The sequence below is a fragment of the Chamaea fasciata genome, unplaced genomic scaffold (assembly GCF_029207755.1).
Source record: "Chamaea fasciata isolate MVZ Bird 193981 ecotype frontalis unplaced genomic scaffold, bChaFas1.0.hap1 SCAF_2, whole genome shotgun sequence".
NCBI classification, from domain to species: Eukaryota; Metazoa; Chordata; class Aves; order Passeriformes; family Sylviidae; genus Chamaea; species Chamaea fasciata.
The window spans coordinates 49,750,312-49,770,595 of NW_027094087.1; the positions used below are offsets into that span (position 1 = coordinate 49,750,312).

Below are 20,284 nucleotides of genomic sequence, written 5' to 3' on the forward strand. Positions count from 1 at the left end.
TTAGAGAAAAAGTATAAACTGCTTCATGGCTTAGCCTTTTTGCAAAGGTGTGTCAGCAGGCAAACAAAACCTTGATTTCTGTGATGTTTCAGATGAGTCAGTTCTAGCTTTTGTATTTAGATTAGGACTGTGCTTCTGAAATGAATATGCCAACCACCCCTATTTGCCATGCTTTCATTCAAGCTGCAGAGCAGCTCTGGAGTGTGTGAATTGGCTCCCAAGCCACAGAAGCTGAATGTTCCAGGGGTACAGCTGGCAGAGCTCCATCACTGTTGGTCTGCAGCTTCTGGTGGAGCCAGCCTGATGGGAACACCCTGCTGTGGACACGTGTTCAGCAGGGCTTCCTCGAGAGGAACATGTTTCTTCTCCTTGGTATACAGTGACAGAGCATGTGAATAGTTCAAAGGTGCACGTGGGAAAGTTTGGACTGGACAGTAAGAAGCAATTCTTGACTGAGAGATTAATCAAACAGTGGAACAGGCTTAACAGAGACACAGTTAATGTCCCGAGCCTGTGAGTGTTTAACAGGCTTTTGGACAGTGCCCTTAACAACATGCTTTAGCTTTTGGTCAGCAGTCAGGTGTTGGCCAGGGTGATCATTGTAGGTCCCTTCTAACTGAAAAGAATCTTGTCTCTTCTCTTTTCTCTTCACAACTCTTCTCTTCGCAATTCTTCGCAACTCTTTTGCTGTGCATCTCTGTTTCTGTTGTTCCACTTCTTCCTGGTGGGGGCATTGCCTTTGACCACTAAAAGTAATTCTTACACCTAAAGAAACAGAGTGCATGGATATTTTTATTAACATACTTGTATATATTTCAATTAGAATTAAGAAATAAAAATAGATACTTCAGTAGACTGCATAATGTGCAAAGCAGATATTGAACTCTCATTCCATGGGAAAATGTCACTAAGGCCTCATCCTACAGGGTGCAGGGCAGCATCCCAATGTCCTTGTGAATGGGCAGTCTACCTTTAAGCATAAAAATTGGAAATCAATTAATTATTTTCTTTGAGCAAAATACATTGAGGATATTGACCATTGTACTATTCATAAGATTTGATTATCTGATATATTGATTTCTTGACCAAAATGTATGCAAATATATAATAGATATTTCTTTATATTACTTTTAAATGACTGTTATTAAGTCCTATGACGTTGTATTTTGTTTGAGTGTATAAATTAGCTGGTGTGAGATCAACTAATTTTAAACTTGGAATTACCAGCAAGTTTGCAGATTTTTTTCCCTCATTCTGACCTATTATTTTCAAATAATATGCTAAGAGCCATTTTATTTTTCTGAATATATGATCATATCCTAGCAGATACTCCCTGAAGTGTCTGGAGTAAAAATCTCATTTTATGTGTATTAAAAACAGTAGGGAATCTCAAATCAGCTCACTAAATAGCTTTTCTGCAACACCTTATTAAGGAAGAGAAAACTAATGTAATTGCCATTTTACTCTTCTGAAAGGTCTAAATCTGGCAGCCATTGAATTCCAAGCTAATATTGTTTCTGCATGAAGGCTATTTGAAGGTGAAATTAAGAATAAACTTGATTTTATTAAAATTTGTATTAAATGGACTAGAACGTGTGTCTCAGGGAGTGGTGTTGAACTTTGCACACAATACTCAAGATCTGATGGGAGAAAAGGAATTGGGTAATTAGAATGAAATGTTTAAGACCATTAAATAGATCTAAAGTTTGATGATTTACAGCTTAAGGAAAACCATGGTATACACTTACCAGTTTTCAGATTAGTTTTAGATACAGCCAGAGTTCCTTTGTCAACAAATCAATGTATTACATTACTATTCACAGATCTGCTTTGTACCTACTTTTCATTTTGTGTCAAGTTATCTGATAGGAGGCAGCATTAGGAATACCCTTGGGCCAGTTACTTTATCACAATACTTTGTGCGCTTATGTTTATCTTCTATGTTAAGTTTTGACAAGATTTTTCTGTCCTTTGTGAGTATCGTGAGCCCCACAGAGCAATACCAGTGGTAGCTGTGCACAGCAGTGGTATTGTGCAGACCGTAGTCTCAGTGCAGTAGCTGAATGTTATGGAGATTTTTCAATAAACATTGTTCAGTTTATTTAATGCCTCTAAGAGGTGTCAGTTTTACAAATTGTATTTTGACTTAAAAGGATAGCATTACTATCCATGGGGTGGGGGACAGCAAAAATATTCAGTATTCCCTGAATATCAAGGTCGTGGTTCTGCATTTGTTCTGGTTACAAAAGGACTTGATATTTACTTAAATGTTTTAATATTATGGGAGCATAGAGTATATAAGCATTTACCAACACATCTTCAGCTGTAAAATAACAGCTGCTTTCGATCATTACACTTTGAGTGTCCATTCCTCATAATCTGAAAAATTCATGTGAGTTTATTATTTTATTCTGCTTCTCTTCTCCTCCTCTATTGCCTCCATAAATCTATTTGAACTGAGAGAGAAAGACAGTAAAATTTATTTATGTAGAATTTACAGACAATCAGAATTGGCCAAGACCGGACAATGTGAAAGTAAATGTGTAAATTAGAACTGGACTGCATTGAAAAAAATTAATAATTCATTTCAGTGCTCCCGTGAGAGAACATAAGTATCATTTAAAGGATCACTATAAAGGGTAGGAGAGGAAGATCTGGGTTTTTTTCATTCTTGTTGCCAAATACAATTCACACTCTTATTTCAACACAGAATTCTTTCAAAAATTAGAATTAAGTTAACCTTGATAATTATTTGAATTCCCCCCCCCAAAAAAATGGAAATTACTTTTCTGAAAATATTAACAGATATGTGTGGGAGTATATATTATGCTGATATTAATATTAGTAATTGTAATTTTGAAAATGAAATTCACAAACAAGTATAATTCCTTTCCCTTGTTCTTACTTGGCAAATCAGTTCTGAAGTACTGAATGCAATAGGAAATACTATCTTTATGTGACTTGAAGTGAATTTTGTATTCCTGTATAAAAAATGTCTGCATGAGTGAAGGTATTTTCATGTTGTGTAAAGAGATACTGCTTGAATGGTACATACAGATAGCTGCTGTATGGGCATTTACACATATTTACACAAACGCCCACACAAATGTGTTGGTTTTCTATAAAAGTCATTTGTGATTTTAAATCAATTCATCATTAAATGATGTTAATAAAACCTGAGATGCTCACAAGTTCCCAAGAAACAGTCTGTGCCTTGGAGGCTGAAGTTCACTCTGAATTTGTCAACAAACAAGAAATCACCTGTACTGGTATAATTACAGCATCAAATGTTCTGGGGCTGCAATCCATTGAATGTCCTTCAGCTGCTTGACTGGACTTTGCATTAAGTTTCTTTTTCAGCATATGTTTGTTTGTGGTATTTCATTATCTACCTGTCAGTCTAGGGCATTAAGAGTGGTGGACATCAGTGACCTGTTAGGATATCTCTCTCTGACATCTGTTCTTACATCTATGCTGTGAAGTGGAGGAAAGCACAGATTGGCATGTAGGAATGAAAAAATATGTACATTAAAAGGATTCTTCTGTATCCTGAATATTTATGGTGCTTAATACTGTTTTATCTCTGAAAAAAATAACGAAATTTACCAAGATAGTAGTGTTTTTGGTGGATTTTCATGTTAATTCTGTGTAGCCAATGAAAAATTCATAAAGCTGACAAGAAAAATATTAAGGGTCAGTACTTCAGGCTACAGTATATATATAGGTACATAATGCACTGTGCATTTCAAAATCTGACAGTTTAGTTTTCTATAAATGCTTTATTCTTGATTTTACCAGGTCAAATAAAATAATACCTGTCTGAAAAATAAGGAGTATTCTCTAACAGTATTCAGTTTCTACACGTAACAATATTATGTCATAGTTTTTAAGAAGATATCTTAGATATATTTTTGTTTGAATGAACTATTTGAGTAGCAGAAGTATTTCAGTATATGTGTGTATTCTATTACCCATAGAATTAGTCAAAATTCATTCTGAAATTAGACTTGTCTTAGAGAATGCATTTAAATTGCAGAGTTTTTGTTTCTAACCTATGAAGCCTGAAAGCCCATGAAAAAATGCAATAGAATTAAGGATGAAATAGATATTCTGTGAATGCATGCAAATTGGAAAGATTTCTACATTAGTCTCAATGTGCCTGACATGATTTGTTCCTGGTATTTTTTTGTTTTCACCTTCTAGTGTTGTTGAAATAATACTTTTTTATTATTATTATATTTCATACGTAAATTTTATTTCTCAGTTTTCTTTTCTTCCCCCCCATTTAAGATTCCAGAGGCTTATTTTATTAGAGATCCTCATACTTTCCTCCTTACAAAGGACTTTATTAAGGTATATATGTTCTTTGTAGTGCAAAAAACCCTAAAAGCTCTCTCAAGACCTGAACTGCATGTCCTCACAGGTTAACATTTTCACATATAATGCCAGTTACTGGAGATGAGAATGGTTAGTTGGTTAACTGAAGCATGCTTGAAAGGAGAAGCAAAGCTTGTCTACAAAATACTAACACTTGGATGAGTCTGCAGCCTGGGAGGAGAGCACCGGGTGAATTTTCTGGACTTTTTTCATGGCTGACTTGGGATATGCCTGCATTGTCACACAGTGTGTTGACCTCTCTCCTTGATGCATATTGCTCCTGACAGTCCCTCTCCTTTGCCCGCAGGCCATGGAGGCGCAGATACAGAACTTTGGACAGACGCCATCCCAGTTGCTCATTGAGCCCCATCCACCTCGGAGCTCTGCCATGCACCTGGTGAGACATGACTGCTGGCTGGGAATGCATTCCCTTTGAACCTTAGGATTCCTTGTAGGTCATAAAGTACTCATTAAAGCAACACTGTTAATGGCCCCGATTACCCATACTTGCTTTGGGTAGCAGCAAATCACAGGACTCCGGCAGAGCAAGGAGCAGAGCTAAGTGACTAGCTTTAGCTTCATATAGGCCTGAGTTTCCCTTACTTATTTGGTATAAGAAGGCCCCATCTTAAAAAATATAAACTTGATAAATACATATTTGCATTCTTGTTTCTGCAAGTGGTGGGAATGGCTGCAGGCTTTCCTTAGAATGAGTATGTTGTTTTGTTTTAAAGGATGCATTGTTAGGGGCTGATTTATGAACAATGTCTGCTTGACAAAAATGAAATATTGGAGTTCAAATCATGCTGGAATCCTCCCGCCCATTCTCCTGGGAGAATGAAATGTATATTTTGAGGTTCAATTCAAGCTCCAAAATTAATTTCCATCACATTCCTCTCTATGCTTCCTGCAAAGAATCATATGAAATAGCCAGACTGAACAAGACAGATTTCTGTGCCCGGAGTGCCTTTGATAAGATGCCTAGAGCTAGATTTTTTTTAAGCTTTGCAAATCAACAGTAACACATGCAGTGGTTTCAATCATTTTATCTATCTGTAAGGAAGCCTGTCTATCTAGCTGTACACTGTGAAAGTGGAAATTGATCTAGAAGTGGTTGTTGTATTATTTTAAGTGTGTACAAGTCAAACCTGGGTAATATTTTTTTTACATTTTTTAAGATATGGATAATATATTTTTAATATTTCAAGGTGATAAGCAGAAAAGAATATTTGACCTTTTAGAAATAGTTCATTTTGTTATAACACTGGCTGAAAAAAAAACCCTTAAAATCAGTACTCAATAGCTATCCTTGTCAGTGTACAAACAAGTGTGCCATTTGTAGACTCATGAAGCAGGCTTAGGTTATTATAACCTTATTAAGTTACACACTCCCTAATAAGCATATGCTTTACATAGAATTAAATTGTCTATGTTTAGAAGTGCTGTATTTCATATGAGGGAGGAATTAATAAAGAAAAATATCTGTGAATTTTTGAGTCACTCTTAAAATTTCTTTTTTCAACTGTTGTGGTTTAGAGAATTGATATTTATTATGTATTAATTGATTAACTCATTAAGACAAATCTCTATTTTATGAGTATTTACTACAGAATAATTTTACATTTTACTGTATGCTAATTAATGCTAATGGTCATTTTGTACCCTATAATGATAACCCTTGCCATACCTATTCTCTATTTATCCTCATGTAATGTTCCAATAATAGCTTGTGATCTTGCTCTCCTCCATCACTAGAGTAGATGCGCAGGTAGTGTTGTTTTCCCTGTATGTGCACATGCTTGCCTGCTCTTTTTTAACCTCGTTTTCCCTCAGACCTCCTCACTAATTGTGTTATCCCTTCTGTTTTCTTCTGCTCTCTTCTCCTTTCTACTCAACAGTGTTTCCTTCCACAGAGCCCCCTCATGTTTAAAGATCAGATGCAGCAGGATGTCATCATGGTGCTGAAGTTCCCATCAAATTCCCCTGTCACACACGTGGCGGCCAACACACTGCCCCACCTGACCATCCCTGCCGTGGTGACCGTCACTTGCAGCAGGCTGTTTGCAGTCAATCGGTGGCACAACACAGTAGGTAGGTCCTCCCAGGCACCTTTTATTCAAACTTCAAGACCTTAACAATGCAGCTTTAATTTTGAGTGCAATTTAGCTCACTCACCTTCCTGTGCGCCAAAATTCACTGTTTCTTCTGATTTGTGTCAAATAATCTTCTGTTTTCTCTGCTGTCATTCCTAGAAACACTATCCTTAACAGCAGCACATCACCATGGCAGCCAATCGATTTGTGGTTACTTCAGGATCAGTCTTTGATATAAGGCTTTTCAGGAGAGGGCTGTTGCTCTCTGCACAGCAAATATTAGTATGTCCCAGGTTTCAGGAATACATACTGACATGCTAGAGAGTGTACATCCCTACCTGCTGCTTGAGAGAGATTTCAGAATCTTGTCATAAGCCTTCTCCTGGGTCACTCTTGGATTATCTGGGATCCTAAGCAAGCCTAAGCAGCCGGACATTGAACATTTCTGAGGAGAAGTTTCCTCATTCCCTCACAAAATCTCATCCATCGGGGGCATCCCAAAATTCCCTTCCAGCCCCTCTGCTCATCTCTCCGTATTGTCATTAGGACTGTCCATGTCACCTGGGCATGTAAGTGGTAAGGCTGTTCGAGGCATTGCTAAATAGGTGGTGGGGCCATGAGGCACATGAGGGAACAAACAAGTTTAATTTTCTCAGGTAGTTTCCTGCAGTGATAGCCCTTATGCTGCAATATCTGGAAACATTTATAATACTCCATCAGGTGCAACTGCATTACATGTAAAAAATGTTTTCTCCCATTTCTTTAAAACAAAAGGTAAAAATCTAGAGGGGGAAAAAACCCCACAACATTTTTTGAAATATTTTGTGACAATGTCCTCAGTGGAAGACTCCAATGTCAGGAATGACTCAGAGGTGCAGAAACCATCCTATGTTGTTCTAATACACCTTTGACTAACATTGATCGGCTAATTTCTAATTATTTTCCCTCGATTTTTCAGGGATTCTGTCCAAATACCCTAGGCCCATCATCATTCATGTGTCCTCTATTTTAGGAAGCTTATTTGGTTCTGGAGTAGCCCTTTCTCATTTAGATTGTCAAATCAAGACAACCCAAAATTCCTACCCATACTTTACTGTGAAGGAATTAATCTCATTAATATTGCAGTACGCTGGAGTTCAAGGGTTTCCTTAAAAACTTTCATTTGAAGTCCTTTGGTTTAGCTGAAGCTTTGTTGGTCTTCATGACACACATGACAGTAATGTTTTAAGTTTTCCTTTATACTCTCGTAAAACATAAATCATGTTGCAAACATTCAGAATTAAGCCATGAACCAACCATAAATTAAATTGCACACCATTTGTAAACCTCAGGTCTAAATTGCAAGGAAAAAAAAAAAAAGCAATACTTTCTAAATATATTATAATAGAGAGGAAAATGAAACTGTTTAGAGAATCAAACTTCATTGTAATGATTTTCTTAACTTTTACATCCGGCTTGGCAATATTGCTTATTTTGCAGAAGGGTAATCCAGGACAGGATATCAATTTCCTATTATTGCCATAATATTATTTAATAAAGCATAACTCTAGTATAAAGGATAGGTTTATCTACAGAAATGTATACACAGACCACTTGTTGTAGAATATATGTAGAGCTTTGGAATTAATAAAGAGCAGGAGGCATTTACAGAGACATCTCAGAAGTGAATGAATCTCTGTCACTAAAGATCTGCCCCAAACTGCTTGGTTTTTGAAAGAAGAGACAGAAGGAAGGAAAGGAGAAGTTCTCAGAGCAGTGTCTTTCTGAAGATGGCAGAGCTAGCATTTCTTTTACCCCTTCCAGTTGTCTATTGCAGTACTAGAAAATGGACTTTATCCTTCAGAAATCTGTATGTCCTATTATAGAGCAATGTGGCAAAAACTGTTTTCTGTAATGACTATTTGATTTATATACCAGGGAAGGTATATAATCAGAAGAGCCAAAGCAATGCTATCTGTTCGTGAGAGCAGATAACACTAAATTTTCAGCCCCTGATGCACATTTGAACATCTTAACGACTGCTCAGAATAGAATTAACAGGAATAATTGTGGCACATTTACTGTAGCCTACAGTTTTACATCTAAAAATTTCAAATAAATCCATGAAAAGGTCCAAGTTTCTGTCACATACAGGTTGCCATATGTAAGAAACTCATAACAATGTTTAGTCTAATTAACTTTCTTTTCTGTGCTAAGATCTCTTCTCAAAAGTTAAAAAAAAAGTAAATCTCTTATACTATTTTAAATTAGTTATTTAGTGAATGTGTGTGGCTGCAAAAGTTGTGATGAAGTTGACACTTCTACATTTTTAGTTACTTTTGCAGAAAGGAAGAATTAACAAATGCATATTTGTGTAGCACAGAGAAGGCATCTTAAAACATTAATAAAGCAAATAGTAAAAATTTACTTTCTAGAAATATATAGTAACTCAATAATGAACTTTTAAACCTAGAAAAGTCCTGTAAAAAGGTTACTATATTTTTTATTCTTTCTTTCATGTGTAGGCCTTCGGGGAGCCCCGGGATATTCTTTGGATCAAGCCCATCATCTTCCAATTGAAATGGATCCATTGATTGGTATGTCAAGATGAAAATGTAGCAATATATTTGAAATTGGCATTTTCAGGAATTATTGATTAAGCTATATCTGTATATTATGCTTCATTTAACACAGAAAATAGGAAAATATTTATTCTTGTCAGTCCTGGAGAACTAAAAGCACTATTGATGCTGAATGAATTACATGAGTGCTATTTGTTATTAGCATCACCAGCAACTGGTATTTAAGAAACAACCAATTAAGTCAGTTACATTGTCAGTCCATATCTATTATTCTGTTCTCTTATCAGGTCACATTAGTAAAATAAAATGTGAGGGTCCTGAGGAGTTAGCATATATTTTTTTTACAACCAGCACTATGTTTATCAGTGCAGATGCAGATCCATTTATTTTCATTCACTTTTTGATTTGGATTTAGTTGACAGTACTAATTATATAATGAAAAGACTTGCTTTTAAATTGATAGTATTTTTTAAAATTCAGACTTTTTGAGAAAGTGAATTATTTGGGAAGTAGCATCTGCTAAAATTTTTAGATTGCAGGACTTCTTAACAATCATAAATTTTCATTAATTGCACTTACTTGATTTGGGGGGGGAGGAGGGAGTTCAATAATTTGCAACATAAATTGGGGATAGGGAAGGCTCTTAAGGGCAAGTTTGTAGCACTGTTAAGAAAAAAATATATTTTTAAACATAGCCAGATATAAAGTTCCTTTTTTGTCTGTCTCAAGATCCATGTTCAAAAGATTTGCCTAGAAGTACCTCAGGAGAATGAGCTTTCTCATTCTCTGTGCTTCATTTGATCTCATATAATGACAGTGATTTTCTCTTTAGTTTTTTTCTCTCACAAGCTAAGGCACAACTATTGCACCCATCTGTTCTGGAAATTTGAGTAATTTGCTATTCATTCTCTTTCGGCTGGTGGACATAGAGGGTCTGGTAATTTAAATCTCTGTTCTTGAATGTATGTAAACATGATATTAATTTCCACAAGCAATTTTAAAATAGAATGGAGGCGGGCAGTTTGGCCAAATCTCTTATTTCATGCAGTTGTCAGCAGTTTAAGTAGAATGGCAAAAAATAGGGAAAAATCAGATGATTATCTGCATTAATCAGATTATTGTTTGTGTTCTTATGTTAGGAGAAATGTATTTCTCAGAGTGATTTTTACCTCCCTTACCTCGGGTAGCTAAGGTAGTTGTCAAGATTCCTTCCATAACTACTGTGGAAAGACAAACTCTCCTCTGGAGTTCTCTAGTGCTTAGACAGCTAAGTGTGACAGTCTAGTGCTTACAGTGTGAGATGACTTGTCACATGAAAAAAGGTCTTCTTCTCCAGTGAGACTGAATGGAGTGGATAAAATTAACTTAGATTATATACTCAACTTTCAGAAGGTTAATATAGAAATGGAACACTCTTTTATGGTGTTGCTGTATTTTGTCTTTTGTGTCCCAGGGAGGACAGAGCACATTAGCTGAGGACTCTCATTCATTGGTATCCTTCTAAACAACTCTGTTTGGCAGTAGGGTTGGTGGGATTCTGCATGAACCACTCCTTTTCCCTGTGTCCAGGGGAGATTCTAGGTGTCATTGCCTCTTTTTAAAGTACAGTCCATGGCCTGGGTCCCTGCTTGAGGAGCAGATGATAAGACTTACTTTTCCTGTACTGCAAAATCCCATTAGGTTCGAATAGATTCATGGAATCCTAAAATATGCTTAGTTGGAAGGGACCCATCAGAAGCATCAAGTCCAACTCCTGGTCCTGTGCAGGACCTTCCCCAAGAGTCACACCATGTGCCAGAGACCTCTGTCAGGCTCGGTGCTATGACCACTGCCCTGAGGAGCCTGTTCTAGTGCCCAATCACCCTCTGGGTAAAAAACATTTTCCTGTTATACAACCCAAACATTCCCTAACTCAGTTTCATGCCTTTTCCTTGGGTCCTGTCCCTGGTCACAAGAGTAAAGAGATTAGTACCTGCTCCTCTGCGTCCCCTCGTGAGGATGCTGAAGACCACAATGAGGTCTTCCCTCATTCATTCATTGGTTGAGTCCTTATGTCTTTAATCTGGTTAAGCATCAGGAGGAGTGAGGTTGTCAAGGCCACACAGGACAAGCTGCTTTCTGTAGAAGAGATACCAACCAGCAAGGATTGGCTCTCTGCAGTATTGTTAATATTGATTTCATATTTTGTATGGACTTCTGCCACTTTCCCCTGGTTTAGATTGGTTTGGGCGACTGCTTCTGCAGAGCACTAAAATTATTACCACATATTATGCAGTGCATCAGGCAGCTTATAAGAAATTGTCATCTCCTGTAAAATCTTATCTCTTATTCAAAGGGGAACTAGAAATCTCACAATAATTTTGTATTTCTGACACCCATATAGACAGCTCTAAATGTTCGTATTCAAAATGCTTACTCAACAACAAATTCACAGTTCATTGAAAGTTAAATGTATTCATTTTCTCCTGTAAATGGATGACAGGAAGGTGTTGGAATGGCTTACATGTAAAATGTGTTTTGCATTTTGTTACAGCCAATAACTCTGGTGTGAACAAACGTCAGATCACAGACCTTGTGGATCAGAGCATCCAGATCAACGCGCATTGCTTCGTGGTCACGGCAGATAATCGCTACATTCTCATCTGTGGTTTCTGGGACAAGAGCTTTCGGGTTTATTCCACAGAAACAGGTGACCTCAAATACAACTCTCTGGTTCTTCCTGGGTCACAAAGAGGACAAAGACTATTGTCTTAATAGTCTTAATAGCCATATCTAATTCTTGTGCTTACACACCAACAAATGATAAACGGCAGTTTATAAAATCCTTCTTTATTGTTTCAGCATGACAACTTTAAGATTTTTCTTAATGGAAGATAAAGGATGTAAAAGGAAATGGAATACAGTTTTATTAATAGTAACTTTTGAAAACCATAGTTATTTTCAGGAAATTAATCCTATCGAAAGGATCAACCAAAATTTTTGTTACAATATTTTCATGGATCTATTATTTCTAGCTCTATTTATTTCATACAGTAAGGAATAAGGTTGAATATACTGCTACAGGAGCCAATGTTTTGTTGCTTTGTCTGATTACTTAGCCTAATATCACTCAGCATGTAGTTAAAAACTAATTGTAATAATAGAAGGGAGGAGGTGATAATCATAAGAAACCTTAGTTTGACATTAACATAGAACAAATACACATTTTTAACACAATAATGTAGCACAATTATGGAAAAGTTCATGTGCAGTCTTATGCATATCACTCATGAAATTCATAAATACTGTTTTAATGCCATTGCTTAAATACTGATGGAGCCCTAACTCCACTTAATATTCAGTGACTGCAGCACTGCCTTGATTTTCAGAGATAAGGGTTAGATTATGGATTGACACAGACCACAGCCTTCAATAGGAATGAAAAAAAAGGTGGAAAAAAAGTTTGATCTTTGTGATTTTTTAATCTTTATGTAGCATTTAGTGAACTTTAATTACAGGACATGAGACAAAAGGTGCATTTGAACTGAATACAGTTAATGATTTCTAAATGCTGCAAGTACCTTAGAAAACTGATTTTGTATGACTTTGCATTCCCACCAGGAAAATTAACGCAGATTGTGTTTGGCCACTGGGATGTCGTGACTTGCCTTGCCAGGTCGGAGTCCTACATTGGGGGTGATTGCTACATCGTGTCTGGGTCTCGGGATGCTACATTGCTGCTTTGGTACTGGAGTGGCCGACATCACATTATAGGTGACAATCCAAACAGCAGTAAGTATCCTTTAAATAACACCTCTCCCTGAGGTCTTCAGTCACACCCATTTGTTTTCCATTCCTTCTTTCAGCTTCAGAAGTTATTACCAAACATATCAGTAACTTTGCTTACAGGTTGAAAGTTGGTATAGGAAGAGCACCACATGCTAAGCAATGCATTGATTGCTAGCCAAAAAAATGTTTAAACACTCTCTGCATGTTAAGAGCTAATAGGATGGGAGTATAGTTCCTAAGTTTATAATTGCCTTTATGACTTATAGCATCATGTCATCATAAACTAGAACAAGATGGTTGTGGCCTTTAAGTGACAGGACATATATCACTATATTTTGACTTCCCTTTCCCTGGAAATATTTTTTGGCATTTTAACTTACTCCTTTTGTGCTACAGCATGCTATATCAGATGCTTGCCTTTGCAAAAAAGGAATGTCTCACATGCCATGGAGTTAGATGAGACTCTCTTGAGAAAAGTCTTTCTATAGTTTGGGGAAACAATCTGACTGAATAAAAATAGAAAAAGATAAAATGTCAGGAAAAGTTTACATTTCATTTGCATGGGACTATCAGTGCTTTGCAGAGTGAGACAGACACAATAATAATAATTATTTATAGGAAAGGGCACTTAAAGTGCACCCACTAATATAAAGATCCCGTCACCCAAGCCAGAGATACAGCTGCAGCTGAAAAGAGGCTTTTCTCCATACACTAGAACTGTTTTATACAACACTAAATCCATTTCACTTAAAGAAGCTTCTGATTTCTAATGATAATTTTCAGCAGAAGGATTTTGGCTTTTGATAAAAATGGAAGAATCTGTCACTATCAGTTTTGATCTCTGATTCAAATACTGACTGAAGGCAGTACTGTCAGTTACAGACATCTAAGTGAAAGTATTTCTTTAACTGAATGGCTGGTAGAAAAGTGTTTTATTTATTTCAAAGTAAATATTTTGTTAATTCTGTAGCAGGAAACTTTTTATTGATTTTTTTTTTCCTTTTAGCTGTAATCAGAGTAAAAGGGAGACATATAAAACCTTGCTTTCTCACCAGATTTTATTTGCTTTTATAACAGAGGAAATAGAGGGGAAAAAATAATATTGTGTTCCAATAACAAGTTTCTTTAATTTTTGCCTACATTCCGTGACCTTTTTAGTATGTAATTCTCCAGTATGGATAAATTCAGTCTGACAAGGATTTTCATGTCTTAGCAGTCTGTTTAGGTTGATGATGTTCTTGTTCTTTGAATACCTGTGTGATTCATATAAAGTATTATTAATTTCTATATTAAGAGAAAAATAAAAAGAACTTTCTACTCTTCATAAAGAAAAAAAAAATGTAAGACTTTCCCTTTACCTCCTTTGATTACAAAGGGTTTGTACAGCCTTGCAATTGGCATCTCCTTTCTGGCGCAGACAAACTGCTGCAATTCTTTTCCGGATAGAATTATTTTAGTTCTGGTATTATTCTGTCATCACTTACATATCTGTACAAAAGTGTTACTTGTTAGTAACTCAGATTTAATATCTTAGCTGTGTAACTTTGGAATTATCTGCCTTGGAGGTCTTTAATTTTATGAAAGGAAGGATATGACTTGGCTGACAGAAATAAATGAAAACAAAAATTACTTGTATGACTTGGTCTCTGTCTCTGCCTCTGTGTGGATAAGGAACTGTTTTGCTGAAGAAATGGCCTTACGGTCAGATGAATAAGAGTCCGTGCTGCAGATAGTCACGTCCAGTCAAATGAAATCTTACAGGCACAGGTAATAGAACTCAGGAAGACTAAGTAGCCAAGACCACTGTGGTAGCTTTGAAATATATTGTTAAGATTTTTTAATATTCATGTTAAAGACATGTTGAAGACTCATGCTGAGGAAGAACGATGGCATTTCTCTTATTTGTCTCTATTCATTGGATTGAAGCTACCATGGATATGCTAATTACATGCAAGTACCGTACTATAACCAGAACTACGTTTGTTGGAAACATATCATTAACAGCTACTTTGACTTTTCATGAACATATATTAATGGGGGTAGATACCTAAAAACAAAGGGCCTTTTAAAAAAGGGCCTTTTAAAAACTTCTACAATTACTGTTTCTGCTGAAGTAATGACTAGCAGTTTCTGCTTGCTACCACAAGCAGACATGAGAGCTGTCATATGACTAAGATTCCCTTTAAACTAAATTCCAGGAGTGAAGCATTCTCAACAATCCTTATGAAAATATGTTTGAAGTTTTACATCGTTAAAGCCACTGAAGTAATAAAGAAATATTTCCTAATTTACTTTTCTGTAGTTGCTGTTAGAAGGTTAGGATTTACCTTGTAGGAAAAATGAAAGCGAAGTAATCAATGCAGAGCAAATCCAATTACGTAACATGTTTAGAATGAATTTCCAGAAAGATGTATATGATATTTTCAGAGGGAAAAAAAGGGGTATAGGTTTTTTAAAAGCCCTCGTCTGGAGACACAGATAAGGTGTTTTATACCACAGGATATCAGAAGGTGAAGAACTCAAAGAAAAATGTGAGGTATAGTAATTATCTGGTTAGATGTTTGACTTTATAATTATCTTTTAAGCTGAAAGACAGTTGATTATCAATTTCAGTTTCAATACATCCAGTTACCAAAAGGAACTTTCGTTTCAGAAAATCTTAAAGGTGAGAAAAAGCAAACCTCCAGTCCTAAAAAGTTTGTGTGGTTGAACATCTGTATAGAAAAATTTAGATACCATTTCATTCAAAAACATAGAAATCACAATCATTTATTGTGAAATAGTCTCAGGCAAAAGATTGTCAGATCAAATTTCGTACAGATTCTGCTAAAATTCATAGTCCAGAATCCATGAGGTAGATGTAATCTTTACTAAACAACATGTATGTCAACAACCTAACCTGTCAGACTTCTGTAGAACCTTCTGCTGAAATACCTGTACAGGCGTACGCTCAATGGGTCACCTCAGCTGCGTCTGTGGGAAATACAGAACCAGCTCTGTTTAAAGAGGAGAATTGAGAAAAGATACAAACAGTTGATCTAGCTCAGTAGTTGAAAGCTTGCCTATGAGAGCATGGTAAGCTTCATTTTATAATTTTAAAATATTTTTTCCAATCAATACATTTATTAAGTTATCATTCTTATTCTACAGTAATTGTCAAAAATTAGTTTCTGGCTCAGTTTGCACTTGGCACAATTTCTTAACACCTCTCAAAGTCACTGTGAGAAGAGTGAAATTTTACCAGCTTTTAAATGCAATGTTTTCCATACAGTAGCTTTCTGAAATAGCTTGTAGGAAATCTGCTTAGATTGTTTGTCCAGGAAAAAGGAGACCACATTCTTGACCTCTGGAGACTGGGGGAATTAAACCCCTCATTCCCATGTCCACAAGCATGTGCTGAATATCAGCTAGAAGTTAAGACGGGCCCCTGAGAACCTCCAGATTTGGTAGAAAGCAAAATTCTTTTCTATGCTCATATTTATGTATGTTCCACGTCATGATGATTGGATATAGAGATAAATCAGGAAATCAGGAGCAACATGCTGTACACCTTCAACAGCAGCATGAAGGGCAAATCTGGCCTCAGTCTGTGCTTTCTCTAGTTCAACATTGGTTTCATGGCCATGCCATTGCTAAGTTCCAGCAGTGGTGATGTAGGAGGTCCCGTTAAGACTAGACTAGAGGCTGGTGTTTGAGAATGCTTCTGGAAAGTAAGGGATGTGGCATGACTTCCTGAAGGCTGAAGGGCAGTTGAATGCAGAGTTTATGTACATTTGAACTTCCCTTTGTTTCTTTATCCTTGCTTACTTAAGTACCACCTTTTGGAAAAACACTGAACCGAGTGAAGCTTAGTCCTCTTGCCAGGGTCAGATATCTACCTTCTAAGGCAAAATTGCCCATTGGAAATAGCTAATCTGAATCTGCGCCTTATTAAGTTGATGACCGCATTGTATAAATCTGCTGCAGTTGTGAGAACAGTGAAAGGTATCTGTTTTCTCATAGTAAGACACAGCACACGCAAAGAACATAGTTTGCTTATTTTATTTGTTTGAAGTTATATGGGAAATGTAAATCTTTGCAGTTCTCAGAGATTGAATAGAAAAATTATTGTGATGGGGTTTGACAATTTCTGTTTTGATTTTTCTTGTCTTATGATATATTGGGATTTATTTTAGCTGAGTGCTAATTTGTATACAAATTTCTTCTCACATGGAAACTGTATTAGTTGTTACAAAAAGGAGCAAAGAAAATACATGATACGCCCTGGAGTTCAACATGTATCATTATAGCTGTTTTATTTTTATATTTTATGATTACTTTATTGAATGTCTCTTTCAAACAAGTGACTTTGAAAATGAGAATTATCTCAGAGTCTTTGAACAGATATACCAAAGTGGATGATAGAATTGCAGAAAAGTGAGGGACAGATGCTTTCATCTGAAACAGACACAAATTCAGAAACTAATTTGGAAGTGATAAAAATTAATTTGCACACTTTAATTGGAATCAGACTCCTGCATGAAAGAAAGGAAGGGTAGGCAGCTTGTGATAAAGGCTGACTGAATTTTTTGTCAGGTAAGTATGTTGGACCTGGCCACTTATCCTCTTGAGCCTCTCCATGCAATATATTACATTCACCCTCTGACTGGTGTTCTTTAACAGGATCAATGCTATTCCTGGTTTTTCCCTAGAGCCTGAAATTTCATTGATCTTGGGACTTGACATTTCTCATTACCTACTGTAGCTTCCGAGAGGACAGTCGCAAGAGGTGTGGGAGTTAACCCCACTTTTTCTAACAGCAACTGTGCTGACCATTGAAAAATGCTGTGTCTATCAGCCATAGGATGGGTTTGTTTAGCATTATAACTTATTCTTCACAGGTGCTAAAAATTCATCCTGTCCCAGTGAGTGTATGCAGTATATAGCTGAAAAAGAGGGTAAACTTTACCATAAAATATCTTTGTCAGGTCAATATACTTTTTTGTGTGTGTCTGTCATGAAGTCTGTCTTTATGTGTTCCTTTTACATAACATAATTTTGAAACATTTTGAAATTGTGAACATCAAGCATTCTGTAGGACTGTGTCTTGAAAAAGTTGATATTCTGAACTCAGAACTTTCACTTGTTGTTTTATATCCCTCTACATTTTAATTTGCCCTAGCTTAGCCTTGAAATGGCATCAGTTTAAAAATAGTCACCAGTGTACTCTGCACCAAGAGGACTGGGTGGCTGTTTGAAGGCCCTGCACTAGCACATGGGCACCTGTGCCATCTGCTTAGTCTGTTTAAGGAGTTTTTATGGACTTGTAAGTATGTACAATTTAGGCATTAATTTTTGGAATACAATTTTTGAAATTTTGAAATCTTAGCACTGCTCTGCGAGAGCAGAAGCTCTTTGAAAACTAGTTTGTAATTTTTATTGGCACCATCTCTGCTCTGGTTGCCAAAGACATCTCTCTTCTAAGGCTGCTATGTAAAGGTGAAAGAGCTAATAATCCACCTGAGATAATCTCATGTGTTTTATCAACAGATGTCTGTGCCCATGCTATGCTGCATACTCCATGGGAATTGTACAGTGCAGGGTGGTTCAGCAACTTGCCCAAGATCCCAAAGCAATTTAGTGAAAGCGATAGGAAGAGAAGCTACAAATTCATAATCTCCTGTCCTGCACTATATTTTACCTTCTGGATTAGTGCAAAAAGCCCACTTATCTGGGTGAATTGTTTGTAACTATATACAACATCCCTCAGCAGATAAACAAGCTCTGGGAATGTTTGGACTATACAAATATTTTCCTCTCAACAGTCTTTCTTTTACACTCATGGCGATTGTTATTGACTGTTTTCTGTTTTGAAATATTAATATTTATTGGTTGTCGCCTTATCAGACTCCAAGGTGTTTTTTTCTGACAGTAAAAATTTGAGAAGGCTCTTACATTTTTACTTCCATGAAAGTCATTGTATTTCCAAATTTTTTTTTCCTGATGAGCATCTCTGAAATGTCCTAATAGTAAAGCAAATAACAAAGTAAATTCTTTTCAGCAAGTAATTCAGGTACAGACTTGTACTTGCTTTTGTCAAAGTGAGAGATAAAATGGAAGTTAAAATTTCCCATGTGTTCTCATGTTTCTTTATACAGGAGACTCCTAGATGTGTCCCGATAGAAATCTGTACATAATTCCTGGAAAAGGACAATATGAGAGAAATAGTAACAGTGTCTTCTGTCTTTCTTTTCATCTTCTTTTTTACTTGTTATACAGAAGCAACATCTGTTCCAGAAGAACCTTACAATAATATTAAGAATTATACTCTTCTGCAAGAAAGAAAGATGTGTTTTATTTTAGACTTTCTAGAAAAACTTACTTGTTTGGAAATGCAGCACATTTTTTTCCTTCTGCCCTCTAGTACTTCAGTTCAAAGGTGCTCCTTTGGGGAAATTACAGGGAGTTTACAGTGATGGTATCTCAGTTCTTAGGTAGGATATTTTCACCTGCAATTCCCTTAGAGCCTTTGACCTCTGACTACATCTATCAGTGGTGATGTGACTGTGACAGAATATTTTGCTAGATATTGAATGATTCCTGGAGTTCACAGCTTTTTTCCTTTGCAATAAAATGTAATATGACTGAGGTTCATGCCACAGTTTTTCTGTAGAAAGTATCAGTGAATAATTTTTATTTGAGCCCTAAGGGGAAAAAATCCCGTTTTCAATTACTGCTGTTACTACTGACTGTTACTTCTAATATTGATATTCCATTATTAATTTTTATTCACTGAAAGACAGGACAAAATAAGACTCATAGATCTATGTTTCAGGATAGTTATTTCTCATAAGCATTTTCCTTTATAAATCAAGAAGTCAATAAAATATGCTTATTTGGTGTATTCTGGAATTTTACAGCTCCTTGATATTATAGAACTTTCCTAGGAAACACTGAGGAAAATGTCCTTTTGAAAACTGCATTATTTCTTTTCCTTCAAAAATTTTAGCCATTTAATAATTTCAGTCATCTAGTTTGATGCAGTCTGGTGACACCTCTAGAATCATAACTTGAGCCAAGATGGCCATTGAGCATAATCCTCTTTTTTCCTGGAGGACATACAGAAGAAAAAAAAAAAAAAGGTGGAAATTTTTGAACTTAATTAATTGCCCTTTTAATTTTTTTCTTTATGTTATGCACTTGGAGAAAAGAAAACCTTGAAAGAAGATGGGGTTCTCAAAGCAATGTTCATGAGGAAATTATAAAAATCAAAATATAGCTACCTTTGATGAGCTACACAAATCATCTTTCTGTTTCTTCTGTCATCCATCCTTCCCTAGCAGTAAAGCTCAGTTTTCAGTTCACATCTTCGGTTTCCAGACTAAAAAGATTTTTTTGCTTGCAGTATAGATTAAAGTTTGGGAACCTAGGATTTACTGAGGTAGCTGTTTGCATTAGAGGTAGGAAATTTTTAATCTGTCTGTACATTGGAAGAACAAGACCTGT

At 36.1% G+C, this 20,284-nt stretch overlaps 1 protein-coding gene across 6 annotated transcripts in view; it reads left to right on the forward strand.

The window, feature by feature from the left end:
* NBEA (neurobeachin) overlaps nucleotides 1–20,284 on the forward strand; it is a 458,833-nt gene that overhangs the window by 429,396 nt on the left and 9,153 nt on the right. For 4 of the 6 annotated variants that reach the window (XM_066175999.1, XM_066176000.1, XM_066176001.1 and 1 more), the window contains 5 exons: nucleotides 4,685–4,774; nucleotides 6,276–6,468; nucleotides 8,975–9,046; nucleotides 11,565–11,720; nucleotides 12,632–12,802. In XM_066175999.1, the coding sequence (XP_066032096.1) occupies nucleotides 4,685–4,774; nucleotides 6,276–6,468; nucleotides 8,975–9,046; nucleotides 11,565–11,720; nucleotides 12,632–12,802 (682 nt within the window). Of the gene's footprint in view, nucleotides 1–4,290; nucleotides 4,354–4,684; nucleotides 4,775–6,275; nucleotides 6,469–8,974; nucleotides 9,047–11,564; nucleotides 11,721–12,631; nucleotides 12,803–20,284 lie in introns of all 6 variants that reach the window. The other 2 variants (XM_066176003.1, XM_066176004.1) reach the window with 1 other exon arrangement.